Source organism: Eurytemora carolleeae, unplaced genomic scaffold, assembly GCF_000591075.1.
Source record: "Eurytemora carolleeae unplaced genomic scaffold, Eaff_2.0 scaffold1652, whole genome shotgun sequence".
In the NCBI taxonomy this organism is placed as follows: domain Eukaryota; kingdom Metazoa; phylum Arthropoda; class Copepoda; order Calanoida; family Temoridae; genus Eurytemora; species Eurytemora carolleeae.
The window spans coordinates 1-14,948 of NW_019397563.1; the positions used below are offsets into that span (position 1 = coordinate 1).

Consider the following 14,948-nt stretch of genomic DNA (forward strand, 5'->3'; position numbering starts at 1 on the left):
CAGAATTATCGTTGATATATTACAACGGATCTTCATGGCTTGGTGCGTGAACTAAATACTGTTGATTGTAAGCGGGTTTTTCTAACAGTGCAGTTGCTTCAGGCAGTAAAACATTTTTTTTTACAATTTTTAAATAACATGGACAAAACATGTAACAAATTCTATTCTACGAATTAGTTGCATGTATGTATACAAACAGGTTTAAAAAAATAATAAACTTATATCATTGAAAATAAGTTATTAAAATTCATTTTAAAATCTCGCTGGTTTCTGCAAATTCTCTCAGCTAGGGTCGCTTGTTGGAGATGTTCTTTATTTTAATTGTAAAGACGACATTTTAAAGAAATCTACGAATAAAATAATAGAAACAACAAAGGTAATGATAATGATGAAATAATCGATTCTACAGTTTTACAATGGCTTTCATTGATAATTTCTTTTAAAAATATGTTCTTCGACAGCAAATACACTGTTAGAAAAACCCGCTTACAATCAACAGTATTTAGTTCACGCACCAAGCCATGAAGATCCGTTGTAATATATCAACGATAATTCTGCTTGATATAAATTTACGGCCTGTACGCTAAATTCTAATTACATTCACTTGAATTCTACTTACTTCAATCATCAGAAATCGAAGCAAGCATAATCCTGCTTACTTTAATTACAGTGATCCGGCGTTCAGACACGTACCGGCACTCAATTCAATCAGAATACTACTTGGATTCTGCATTAACCAGAATTCTGCTTACTTCAATTAAAATTTGACTCTCTTCAAGTAAATTCTAACAGAGATCAATAATGTATGTATTTAAAGTATCTTGAATAATACTGACATTGCTTTCTCTCAATTCTCATTTAAAAATTTGATGTGATTCTAATTTTACTTATATCAACTAGTGTTTAGGCTAATTCAAGTAAAATCATTCTGACCAGAAAACATCAAATTTCAAACGATATATCAATGAATGTCTTCTATATACTGGTTATATTGGCCTGAAATATGATGATATTGAAAATTTACAAAATGGCATTTCTAACAGTGTACATTGGTTAAAATATGTATTTTTACTTGTTTTTTCCGGGTTATTAAATAATTGTAAAAAAGTTTCTTTTCCTGACTGAAACCACTTGTGAAATATTACAAACTACTGCACGCTCTTAATTAAAAGTGTACACAGTTAAAATGTCTCATTGGTATCAAATGATTCCTAAAGTTTTTCTTAACAATAATGCACTTTCAGCTCAACTACCATGTGCAGCCGGTCTCTCCCTTTATGTCATCTTTCTCAAACACAGTTTTGAGTGACAATTTATTTATTAAAAAACATGGGCTTCATGTGACAAAAGTAGCGACTTTTAAATTGTCTAATATCTACTAAAATAAGATTATTTATGAATCCAAGATATTCCAGTTTAATGGAAAACCTTTTTTTGGTTTTCTGCATGGTAACATTAAAAATAAATACATTTTTTTCAGACAAAGTTAAAATACGTAATGTTTAACAAAAGAATTTGTTTCCACTACATTTAGGTTTTTCTTTTGCTGTGAATAATGAATAAAATCAACTCAAGACATTTCGTTCACGTTATTTCAAATTAATGTACAGTGATAATCAGAAAACTCGGAAATAGAAAGACGGCTTTTTATCGAAACTTATGTGTATTTGATGTTTTTATAGAGCAAATAGTTTTACAAGATATTTCTTAATTAATTAATTAAGAGAAATGGGTCTGTTACACTACACAATTGCTGTGTCCCATGCTTATTGGACTATTTAAAGTCGTAACTTGAGTCTAAAAGTCTTCTTCCTATTTCAGAGTTTTCTGGTTATTACTGTACAAATTTCTAGCTATGGTGACAGGATACCGAGTACTGATTTAGCACCTTCAAATGTAATGATGAGAGAGAATTCAATAATTTTGATTTTAAGAATACAAAAATAGTATTAAATTCAATTTTTTTTGTTGTAAAACCCCAATTCAAAGTTTTGGAACCCCATAATTATGTTCTAAATTTACGTAATAAATGAACCAAAATTGTTGTTAATTCTTAAATAAAGTTTCTTACTTGGCTACACAGCACTTAAACAGTCCTCCTCTTTTTTTGCATTTCTTTGCAAATTTACTTGATTCAGCTTTTATACAATTCTTGAGAACCTAGATATATTAAATCAATAACTGTATAATAAATAAAAAAATTTAATATATATCTATAAGTTTATTTAGTTTTGGTTTTTTGGACATACGGTTTCTTACTGTATTTGGTTTATTCTGCAATAATTTCACATAGAGGTCTTTCACATTTAAAATTTGTATCCAGAGGCTGAATTTAAAGAATTTGAGCCGCGGTTTAAATTTAAGCCGAGACTTAATTATGGTTGGTTTCACTTAAACTTGTATCAAATGTTTCAAGATTTAACCCGGCGCTCAATCTAAACTGGGTTTTGGCGTTTTTTGCCGCAACTTAAATTCTTTAAATTCGGTCTCAGAAAGAAAAAAAGAAAAGAAAAATAAGTCAGAAAATGTGAGAGTTGATCAAAGATTGAAGTTTAAGATTTAAAAAGCATAAAACAGATATAGACTTTTTACTTTCAAAGTCAACCCCATAAAGGCTTTCTAAGATCTGAACCTATCTTAACACAGATCGACCGGTCTTTTTTACCATCGTGGAGCAAACCCTTTGCATTAAAAAAGTATTGCTACAAAATAATCCTTAAATTACTATTTCTTAAAAGAATAACAAAATTCAAGGTGTAGTTTCAGAAATGAAAGTGCTAGGGCAAAATATCCTTGAGAGGGCCTGTTTTGGGTTAACTAATCAGCAAATAATTCACCCTTACCACTAAGCCTTTTAGGATTAACAACTTACATCTCCTGAATCGCCTTGTTTTGATGCAAAATCATATCCAAACACCTCCCTCCATTTTTGAGTTTTGTTTTTTCCAGTCATGTACTTTAAAACCTCAGGGTCCTCAAAGTTCAAAAATCTGTTGTTGAAGGGGTAGGTGGTAACCTAAAAAATAACATCGTATCGTGTCATGTCATGTCAGCACAATTTTAAGTTTCTTTTTATCTAAATAGTTACATATATTTGCTCTCAAACCTTTAGCTTAGTGAGATTAATATATATTTTGTTCTCTACAAAATGCAGATAGTTTTTAATCTTGTTTTTTCGTTTTTGTAAAGGAACATGAGGATGTATTTAGCAGAGAAAAGGGGTGAGTTTGGGACAAAAAATGATTACTTTGAAATTTTCAGTAGCTCTTAAAACCACCCTTTTAAATTAAATTGCTACTCTCTGGAAACCCCTAAAATTTTCAATTTTTTAGAAAATTAACACATCATCAATTACTCAGATTATGGCTTTACAGGTTGAATGCATAGAGAATAGAATATATATTAGAGGGGAATTTAGAGAATCTCTCGGTATGAATTTTTTCAGTCCCTTTCATTCTGAAAGGGAGTTCAAAGTGTACAAATCATGTAAATGTTCACAAATTATATGCAGTAGAGTACATTAATACAGTTTGTTCCCTAGACTATTCATTTCAATTTCGAATTTTTAAATCTGTTAAATAAACTGTATAATGAATTAGGTGAATAAAAAACATCATTTGATTTATAGCTATAACGGAAAATCATCGTTTGTAAAGTGAAATGATCATTGGTCAATTATGAAACCAGCCTATTTCATAATTTGGTTTTCTTTTAATATTAATTTTAGATTTTCTATAAAATGATATTACAGGGCCCAAAAGGTTATATAGCAAAAATATGTGAAGTAAACCTGCAGTATGAAAACAGTACAACAAAATGTCCGTTTTACACTTTTTTTCTAGTAAATTCCACTCTAATATATATTCTATTCTCTTTGGTTAAATGGTTAAAAAATACTTTATAAGAAGAACACTTTAAAGTCACTTCCAAAAACTCTCTTTCAGAAACATTAATATTAAATTATTACCTTTTCTTGTTCCTTCTAAAACATAGCTAATGTATCACAGATTCCTTTTCAAAAATTGTGGAATATAAAATTTAGAAAGTTTTCAGATTGCATAAAATTATTAGAAACATACTATTCCTTAGATAATGCAATTGCAAATTGGTTTGGATTATATGCTCCCCATTTAGTTGGATCTTCATTGCTGTCTGGGTTTAGACATCTAAACATAAAAAAAAACTAATTTAAATTTTGCCTTGATTTAATTTTCTCTGTTTCCGTAAATTTTTTCAAGCATTGAAAAAATCGTGTTGGGTCATAAAAATTTTCGCTGAATGACATTTGCGAAAATGAACGAACGAAATTTGCTCATTTTGTTCAAAATCTTCGTGAATTTCGATGTATTTTCGACGAAATTTTCAACCTCATTTTCGTTCAATTTTCGTTAAACTTTCGTTAAATTTTCGTTAAATTTTCGTTCGATAAAAATAGAAATTTTTCCATTTCGTATCACGAAGATTGTATTTTTGCAAAAAAAAAAAAATTTTGAAGGAAAGGTTGAAAATGTTGCGAAAAATTTTTAAAGAAACATTTCGTTTTTTTCACATATTCGTTGGCTGAACGAAAATTAGATTGAAAGAAAATTCGGAAACCCTAATTTTAACTTTTAAGATTTATATCAAACATTGTGATGTTTTCAAATTTAATCTGTTGAAAGAAATAGACATCATTGCAAGATAAGTCCTGTTATGTACTGTTATAAGTACTAAACTCAACATTTGAAGAGAAAAACATATTAAGGATAAATATTTCGATCTAATCCATATCATCCTTGCAAGTAGATGTTGGTATTTCAAAAAAGTTTGCTTTTAAATTTGAGCATCTTTTTAATTGAAAATATATTTTTGCAAATCGAAAATACATTTTAGGCTTAAGAAAGATTTGATAAAATTGTTCAACTTTGAATTTATAAGAAGCCACATTTAGTTTATTTGCATAATATTAATTTAAGAAAACTGTGATTCTAATTTTATTAAACTTTCTGAATACTGTCCTACCTATAGTCTGGCTGTTTGTACATATGCGATGGTAAATAAAAATCTTCTTTTGCTTTGTTCTCATTTTCATCCTTAGAATCCTGTAGCGTTGTATTTGCATGCATTTCATATGCGGAAAATGCCGTGTAAGTTTCTGAAATATAAAATGTTTATATTTTTACTTTTGGCTAACGAAGCATTCGTGTGAACCTATAACTTGTTTGAATTAAAGCTATAAAATCTAACTGGTAAAACCTCTTTTTTTTAATAGTCAAACCGAGAAAAACCTCCTTTTCTCATTTGTCAAAAGCAGTATCAGTCTCTCTCATTGGTCAAACAGATGTATAGGCTTTTCTCATTAGTCAAATTCGGAGAAATTTTTCTCTTGTACCATTGGTCACACAAAGGACACTTCTACTCTAATTGGTCAGCTTACAGCTCTCTATAAGGTGTACTAGTCCAGATCAAGTGTTGCTGCTATTTCACACAACAATTTTAAAATTTAACAATAAATAAAGAATCAGAAAGAAAAAGTTTTAAAATGTAGATAGATAGTATATAGTTTCAATTTAGTTAATCAGAAGAATTAAAGAAATTAACATTCATAAATTTTTTACCGTTTCCGCCTATTCTCAAAGTGCACATGAGAAGTGTACAGCAAAATCTGCACTCATGACAATTTGCTTTATCCCTCCTTTCATTAACATTCTTTATCGTTGGTTTTATAAAGCGCTTTTTTAACTTTGATAATTTATAGAAATCATATACACATATTTGACAATACTTCCTTATTCTAACAATGACTAGACTTATAAAAGACTGTTAATTTCCCCCAATGAACAAAAACACATTTAGGCAAATTTTTTAAATTGTTTTCTCTCTTATTAAAAAAATTATTCATTATAAATAAGAAGTGTTCCTGACACAGCACTTGAAATATCCTTCGTCATTTTTGCACTTTTTTGCAAAATCAGATTCTTCATATTTTGTGCAATCCTGTTGGCAAATACTGGCATCCAAACCTAAGTATATGGCATAATCTTGAATACAATCTGTCTTAATGGCTTTGACACGTTTTTTAATAGCAATAAAAAGCTTTTTCCATTACATTTTTTGAAGTAGTTTAAATTTCCAAAATGAACATTTTCATTGTTTAGATATTGTCGAGTGAATTCATTAAATATTTTGTGATTATTAAAACTTTGCATATCAAAATAGAATTTGTTTAATATTTGATTCAAACTATCTATACATACTTTGCTTGGATAATGTCTGTTTGTTTTTAATCAATTAACGTCAAAACGGCTGAACCAATCCGGCCATAATTTTGTGCTTGACCTCACATGACCCCAGGGAAGGTAAAATTTGTATCCAATATTTTTGATTTTCGAAAAATTTTCAAAATCCACTAAAACACAACTGTAAATCCCGAAAATTTTGTATTATTGTAAAGAAAATGGTAAAAGATTGAGCAACAATTAAAAGTTTAAATAGAAAATGGGCCCAAAGTGTCTAGTAATAGCACAGCATACATGTATTTACACTATATAGCAGCCAACATACTTGAATTCAAAGAGTGGCACGATGCGTATCCCTTCTTTTTCTCTTCCGCAAGAAATTTATCCTGAAAAAAAACCTTAAATTATGATTTTAGGTACTTTCCCAAGCGGCAACTGGGAAAATCTATTCTAGCCGCAATGCTCGGCCCCCCATTGCAGCGTGCGGCGCCTTTGAAGGCCTAAACTATAAATATACATTTGGGAAGTTGGCGCTTGTGAAGTTGCACGTTTGGGAAGTTGGCTCTTTAGAAGTTGCCATTATGATAATCTGGAAAACGTCTGTTAAAGGTGGGGAAAATTAAGTACAGACATCTTGTTGTTGATTACCACACAAAGTTCAGTAGGTACCAATGTGAATCTTAAATGCTACTCTATAAATGAAAGGTCACTTGAAATGTATACATTTACAGTCCCTTTAAGTTTGAAATCTTGCATATCTGGTTTTTTTTCAATCTTTGGATTCAAAATGAAAACAAGAGGTCTTACGAGGTCACAAAGTCTTACCTGATCTTTCAGAAAGCTGATGGCTTTGTCGACGAATCTTTCACTGATTGTATCCCAAGTTTTTGTACAATTATAATTCCTACCACAAATGTCATCATTAATCTTTAGAAGCATAATTTGTATTTTTTATCTAGACGGTGGGGGGGGGGGAGGAGCGGAAATAGGAAACAATCGTTTTTTTTAAATTTATGACCGTGAATTTCTTTTCAAAATTTAAGTTTAGAATTAACGAACTAATTCTTTGGGAAACTTTAAAACGTGGAACAAACAGGTTTTGAAGGGAAAGTATGTTTTCGTTAACGATATATCATATGTTACAATGAAAACGACAAATTAATCTTCACCTACCGTTACCGATAAACAACGGTAACAGTTTTAGACAATTCTTGATTAAAAGAACGAAAATGTTAGGGAAAGAATTTGTCTAGCCCTAGGGAGGCACATGAAGCCAAGCTAGTGGGGTAGGTCAAATAGGCTTATGATAAGCAGGGCACTGTAAAAAGTCTGGGCGCGCCTGAAGGGACTGTAAAGGAAAAATGAAAAATATCTGATGTTCTGTCTCGAGAAATTGATATAAAACTGTGTAAAAATTATACGAAAATCTATATTTATAAAACTTTTTATAAAAGTAGTAGGTTTTAACAGATCATATTCAGCAAATACGCAAACAATCTGAAAAAGATGATATCCCACAGGAGCCTGAGAATCCCAGGTTTGCGCGCTTCGATTATAATTTTTAGTTTTTATTTTACATTTTTAATAGATATAATTGATAATAGTATTACATATAGTCCGTATAGTCCGTGTTACGTACCAGAACTTCAGCCAATTAAAAAATTTAAAAATTATAATAGGAGCAAACCTGAGATTCTCAGACTCCTGTGGGATATAATCGTTTTCAGATTGTTTGCGTATTTGCTGAATATGATCGTGTTTAAACCTACTACTTTTATAAAAAAAAATTTGGAAATAGATTTCCGTATACTTTTGACACAGTTTTATATCTATTTCTCGAGACAGGAACATCAGATAGATGAAGTATCTGATCCAAGTAGACATAGTTCAACTACTGATCTCTTTACGGCTGTTTAAGCCTTATACATATCATTTAACGCGTGAGGTTCTGAGGTTTCATCCTGTAACCCCTTTTCATTTTTCTTTACAGTCCCTTTAAAGTTGAATCTGGATCAAGGGTCAGGCTGGTACATGCTGCGCGTCCCCCAGGCTGGTACATGGGGTCGGGCTGGTACATGGGGTCTGGCTGGTACATGGGGTCGGGCTGGTACATGGGGTCAGGCTGGTACATGGGGTCGGGCTGCATACATGGGGTCGATCCGGTTTGAATTCAAATTGACCCTAGTCCATCGTTGGGAGAGGAGGTAAACGTTGACGTGATGTGTACCTCGCGCAGCAAACTGTTTGCATGTTATTCTTACAGTACAGCAGTTCTCCAGCCTACAAATATGATTAGGGACATTATTTAGACCTTGTTTTTTATCTTTAAAATGAAATTTCGACGCAATTCTATATGACCCTCCTTTTTAACAGGGTCATCAATCATGTATGATTAAGAGTAGTTCTCTTTAAACCTTTGTCCGGACCAAATAGATTCTAGTACAACAGATGGCAACGTAAAATGTGTACACTCTTAGTACAGCTGTATTCTGACGTCACAAGTGTCAATTCAGTTTTAGTGTCCGACAAAATTATTAATAATAGTGATAATTTTAGAAGAAAATGCATATCTTCAAGAAACATAAGAGCAATTTGAAGTGTTCTTTATTTTCTGTTTTTACACTTTTTTATTCAATCTTGGAAAACATGTCAACTAATGTGAGAAAATTTCGTGTTCCTTGTTTTATTTGACACTTATTTGGCGTCGTGTATAATTCGTAGATTTCTCTGTTGCTATCTATTGTATTTAATAATTTATTTGGTCTGGACAAAAACGATAAAGAGACTGTGCTGTTTCTCTTTAAAAATTACTTGTGAATTATGCGACTGTAGAGAAGGAATGCAGTATGCAAACATTCTACTCTTTTCATTCAAAAAACGACAATATTATCCACATTTCTGCTCAAAACAAAGATCTAAAGTGTACTACTGTGAATATTAAAGTTGAATGTAAAAAATCGTAAATTTCAGATGAAGAACAAGGAGTTTATTTTGTTGGAGGGGGGGATTTCAAAATTATTATTATATACCTGCTCCACTGTAGTTGATCTACACAGAGAACCCAAGGTTTTTGCCATATTCAGTTTGCAGTTTTGAAAAACCTGAAATTTATGAAGAAAAAAAATGTGTGAACTTTTCAATGCTGAAATAAAAATTGAAACTTTAGAATGAAGAAAGACAATGCCAAAAGTGTAATTTGATTTGGCAAAAAAGAATTCCGTTAACAGCAATTTATCCAGAGCTCCTTGGGAGAAATCAGTGTCAGCCAATTAGTTTTGATATAAATCGTTTAACTTTCAAACATTATAATGTTTGAAAGTCCTCAGTCAATTTCGTTACATTGGTCGGCGTTTATATCAATACGAGAAAGACGAGTTCTGTTTTCATGTTTGATGTTTATCCATTTGAAAGATTTGAAGAAAACAAAAATTGAAATAAAAGCTCGGCTTCATTGTATTGATATATACTACGACACTGTAGGATAACAAAATAGAATCAAGAAATTAAGTTTTTAAAAATATATATAATATATATTAATCTTTCTTAATGCTAAATATAGACAAAAAATGTCAACAAAAAAGATGCCAAAATTGAGAGTGTGACCCACTTCCTCATATTTAATTATACTAGGCTTTTAAGGCGCTTCGCGCTCATCTTATAGTTCAATTGTGAGCATGTTCTCTTTGTGTAAAATGTGAAGAAAAAAATTTCCTAAAAATAATTCGCGGATTTTCAAAATGTTAAAAACTTTTACGAAAATAAAAAAAACTTGTATAAAAAAATCTATTAAATTTTGATCATTTATAAACCTTCCCTGGGGTCACGTCAGGTGCCACAAAAAAATTTGAGCCCGATCGGTTCAGCCGATCTAACGATACAAACAAACAGACAAGCAAAGTATGATTAGAGAGAAATGTTAACATTCCCCTCCATTGAGATCTGTTTGGAGTTCTTTTATAGTTTTTATTTAATGCAAAATGGTTTGTTTAATAGATTTTCACGTTGTCATAAAAGTCTCAAATTTTTTATTTACTCCTGTATTGTGTTGATAAATTAACTTTGTAGCTTGATAATAGAAATTTATGATTTGAAAAATAATTGTTGTGCCGTTTTTGACAAAGTTAAAAATATTCAGGATATTATGTAATTATGTTTCAATGTTCCATAAAGGGTGTGAAAGAAAATTTAGTTAGCCAATCCTATACTTAATGTTTCTGTGTTCAGTTTCTGGGAGAAATATAAACAAAACTCAGTTCAAGGAGATCAGAGGTTAACAATTTAGAATTGAATACCCTTATTACTGATTGCTTCATATAGCTATCCATTGTGGTCACTTTTGAATTCTGTTTAATCCGTTTTTTTGGATATCACTTCTGGAGTTTTGAGAGTTGTCTAATAAAATTTTCAAAATTTCAAAATACCCAGCTTCTGATCGGCTGTTCAGAATTCTGCATTAACCATTCTGATTGGTTGAGTTTGAGAAACTATCCTCGATTCAATCGAAAGATTAAAATAAGATTAGCAAACAGACGAGATCAAGTATTGATCTTGATATCCACAATTCTAACGTATTCAGCACTGAGCATTCGTTCCAGAAGTATTTATAAAAGAATAATGTAAAAACACCTTTTCATCGCTGAGGTCTCCAACTTCTTCTTCACAAAATCCTTGAGTCTAATACAAATGTACAGTGATAACCAGAATGTGAAATTAATGTCATTTTCTTTTTTTAAAGGGAGTGTTCGCAAAAACTAAACGGTTATTGGCTGATATCGAATTCAATTCACTACTAACTGCGTTTATAATGAGAAAATTATCGAATATCGAATTCAAAATCAGCCTATACTTACTTTCGTTTTTCGCAAACACTCCCACTAATCCGTGAATGCCGCTAAGATTTATTTTTAGAAAAGTTCTTTTTTGAAAAGGGCCTTCCAACTCCCACTAACTTAATTATATGATCTCTCACTCAAAATCCGTAAATATAGCGCAAAAGACTTCATATAAAATTAAGCATCCATAGCATTTCATAAATATTTTTTGAATGCCTTTATGGCTCTACTTCAAATGTCCGCAAAAGATAATCAAATTTAGCTTGAAGTGAGGGATTTGTGTTATTTAGTAAAGTCAAAAAAGGAGCCATAGATCAAAAATGTTTTAAGTTATACCCAAAATACGTTAAGGGGTGAGGGCTAGTATGACAAGGGTTAAAGAATTTGGGTATTTACTAAATATAAAAAAAAACCTTTTTGCAAAATCGAAATCACAAAGATAGACCATATTTTGAACTTGTGAAACGCAACTTACATTATAATTTATAATATATTTCTTTTATAATATAATTTTCCCATCCATGCAGCTAGAAGCTCTTAATTTAAAATTTCTAATTGACCAGTTTTAAGAGTCATTAAAATTAAATTGAGATTTACAGTAACATTTAACAATTCCTTAGTCTTTTAAAGGGAGAGACCGGCTAGACATTGTAGTTGAGCTGAAAGTGCAGCATTGTAGATAACAAATTTATGATTTATTTGATACCAATGAGACATTTTTAAAGGTGTACAATTTTAAAGAAAATCATAAAGTATTATTTCACCTGTTGTTTGAGTCAAGCAGAAGAAACGTTTTACAAAATGACTTTACGCTCTTGTTCATAAAGTGTACACCGTAAAAATGTCTCTTTGATATTAAATGAATGCCAAAGTTTTTCTCTTTAACTTTAACTTTTCAAATGATACAAACACTTTCCGACATTCTGCTTAGCTGGGTGTGATTTTTGATTTTGCAAGGACATTTTTTTCTTTCTTTTACCTTGTTTTGTTTAATTTCTATGATTAGATCTTCACTCTTGCAGTTTTTCGCTTAAAACATTAAAAAAACGTAAAAAAATAAGTTGCCAAAATTAATTTCTAAGTTCGTAATTTAAAAAAAGTTGAGTCTTTGTAAAAAACTAAAATTTTCTAATCCCTACTCCTGGCAACCAAATGTCGTAGATGTTAGATATTGCAAACTGTCAATTCTGTTAGATCTAATAATCTAAGTTTAAAATATCAAAGCTTTACACTGTCAGGTTGGATAGATATATGGGATTAGAAAATTTAAGTTTGTGGCAAAGACTCAATTCAGTTAGACTTTCCTTATAAAAAGTAAATTAATAACATTTTCACTTTGATGGAACAAAAACATTTCTGAGGAAATGGTGATGAACGTTTTATTTCTGTTAATTTCAAAAATAAAATGTGTTAAAAAAATATACTTGACACTTTTTTCTCTGAGAGGCTTAAATATTGCCGGATTGAAATAAAGCAATATCTCTATGACAATGTGTTTTATTTTAAAGCTTTTTAAGCTTTCCTAGAAAAAGGCATGTGCAATTCATGACCTATTCATGCAAAGATGACAATGCCCTATTTGCAACGGGGCCTTTAAAAGCTTTGTCGAATCAAAAACGTGAAAGATAACGTCGTTTTGCTTACTCGAAAAGTGTTTACTTCTGATAATTTCTGCATAACTTCTTAAAAGCAAGAAATGTGCAAGTCACTTTCGCAAAGAAACCGCAAATTAAAGCGAACAGTTTGTAACAACAAAAACATAGAAATCTAATTCAAACTTGATCAGACAAACCTTCAAGGGCACCGTTGCTTTATTACCATAGAGGGTAACTTGAAATTTTGGTACAGTCCCTGTCATAGATTAATAACAACACATATATAACACTAGATGTTGTCTTTTCAAGATTCAAGGGTTATTCGTTCACAATAACCCTGAGGTAGAAGCCAACAAGAGTTAAGCGCATGCTGCGTTGAATTACACGACAAAGAGAGAACCTGTTCTACGCCGCATGAGCGTAACTCCCACTGCCCCAGGGTTATTGTGAACGAACAACCCCTAAATCTTGAAAAGGAGACATCTAATATTCTATCTGTGTTGTTATTGATCTATGGTTCATTTAATCTCAATCCTACCCAATTCCATGCTTTTTACCTGTGTCATAATCCTCACTCCAATAGTCCACTACACTGGATACATTAGTTATCTGAACCAAGAGTACTAATACAACTGATATCCAAGACACCATCTTCATATTGGATATCATACTCGGGTTCACATCGGATATCATTCTTATATTGGATACAACCGTTAATGGAAAAACCAAATTATCATTTCTGAAAAGGTATGTTTACTACTTAGCGGGACTAATAGTCTCTAAGGGACCGGCTAGACTATAGGAGTGCAGTGTTGTAAACATGTGTGCTAGGTTTCCTCTGAGACCTAGAATATGTTTTTACAGTGTATAGTTGCTGAAAAAGAGCGGAAAATTTATAATTGTACATTTAGGAGGATAAATGTTATTTGTTTTCTGCAAAAATTTGATGTTTTTTCGTCGTCGAATAATAATAAAAAACGATTCTTTAACTGAATACTCCATAATGGAATATCCTAAACGCTCAGCTGAACTATCGTGATTCTTTAACTGAATACTTCGTAATGGAATATCCTAAACGCTCAGCTGAACTATCGTGATTCTTTAACTGAATACTCCGTAATGGAATATCCTAAACTCTCAGCTGAACTATCGTGATTCTTTAACTGAATACTCCATAATGGAATATCCTAAACGCTCAGCTGAACTATCGTGATTCACCCCTTTTAATTTTTTTCGAACACTCCCATTTAACAAAAAAGACTGAATTTACTTGGATTTCATGTTCACTGATATAACTTTAACCAATTTAAAATCTTGATAGCAGTCAATACCCTGTATCAAATTACTAAATTACCAAGACAAAAAAATAAATAAATATTTTCTTGGTAATTATTTTTTAATACATCCAGTATTTTTTTTTATTTGACCTTGTTTTATGACAGTTTTAATGGGTTCTTTTAATGCGATATATTTTTTAAAAATTCTAATAAATCAAAAAAAAATTTCAGGAATTTTTTTATTCACGCAAACATTGTTAATGAAGTTGTTGCATTAATTACGTGTTAAGTAAACAATAACAAATTCTGGAGCTACAGGATGTCTCACGAAACATTTCTAAAATGTGGTCTGCCTTTTATAATAATTTCAAAGTTACCAGAGAAATGAAGAATTTTGTTTAGATTTCGACAATTTTGGTTTTATTTAATAAAATTGAAATTGGTTTTTTTAAACATCGCACTATTCAAATGTATATAGAATAAATGAAGTGACCGGCAATGTAAAGTACAGGGTGTCCCACGAAACATGACTGCAGTTGGTGAATAGCTTAAAATGTCTTCTTCATTTTTTATATGACTGTTATATTGTAATAAAATTGATATCACAGTAAAATATTTTTGAGTTAACATTTTTTTAAAGAAATGATCTGCAAAAGTCTCTAATATTTAATACAGTATGTAGAAGAAAACATTCAAAACTATTCACCAACTTTCATGTTTCGTGGGACACCCTGTAGTTTAACTGAGAATGTAGTATTGTAGAGAAAATTTGTAGGATTCATTTGTGACATATAAAACGTTTTAATGATGATGTATAATTACTGAGTTTGAGTGAAAAGTCGAAGGTCAAATTCACTCAATTGGGTGGTTACGTTTAGAGAATCCATTTTTTAAATTATTAAAAAGTGAAGACAAAAATATAAAAATAATGCTGCAGTAAGCTAATTTTAGATGTTTAGGAACATATTTCTCTATCGAAATCTTCTTAATAAATCAATGTTAAAATCAATTAAATTTCTTTTTCAT

At 30.9% G+C, this 14,948-nt stretch overlaps 1 protein-coding gene across 1 annotated transcript; it reads right to left on the reverse strand.

The window, feature by feature from the left end:
* Positions 1 to 2,030: 2,030 nt before the first annotated feature.
* LOC111714920 (uncharacterized) lies at positions 2,031 to 13,407 on the reverse strand. Its single transcript, XM_023490154.1, has 14 exons — positions 13,203 to 13,407; positions 12,030 to 12,079; positions 10,845 to 10,892; positions 9,248 to 9,319; positions 8,446 to 8,498; positions 7,044 to 7,122; positions 6,544 to 6,604; positions 5,900 to 6,002; positions 5,598 to 5,674; positions 5,002 to 5,134; positions 4,085 to 4,166; positions 3,968 to 3,982; positions 2,873 to 3,016; positions 2,031 to 2,160 (listed from the first exon to the last, which is right to left on the reverse strand). The coding sequence occupies exons 1-14, from the start codon at positions 13,336 to 13,338 to the stop codon at positions 2,068 to 2,070; spliced, it is 1,146 nt and encodes a 381-aa protein (XP_023345922.1). The 5' UTR covers positions 13,339 to 13,407; the 3' UTR covers positions 2,031 to 2,067.
* Positions 13,408 to 14,948: the final 1,541 nt, after the last annotated feature.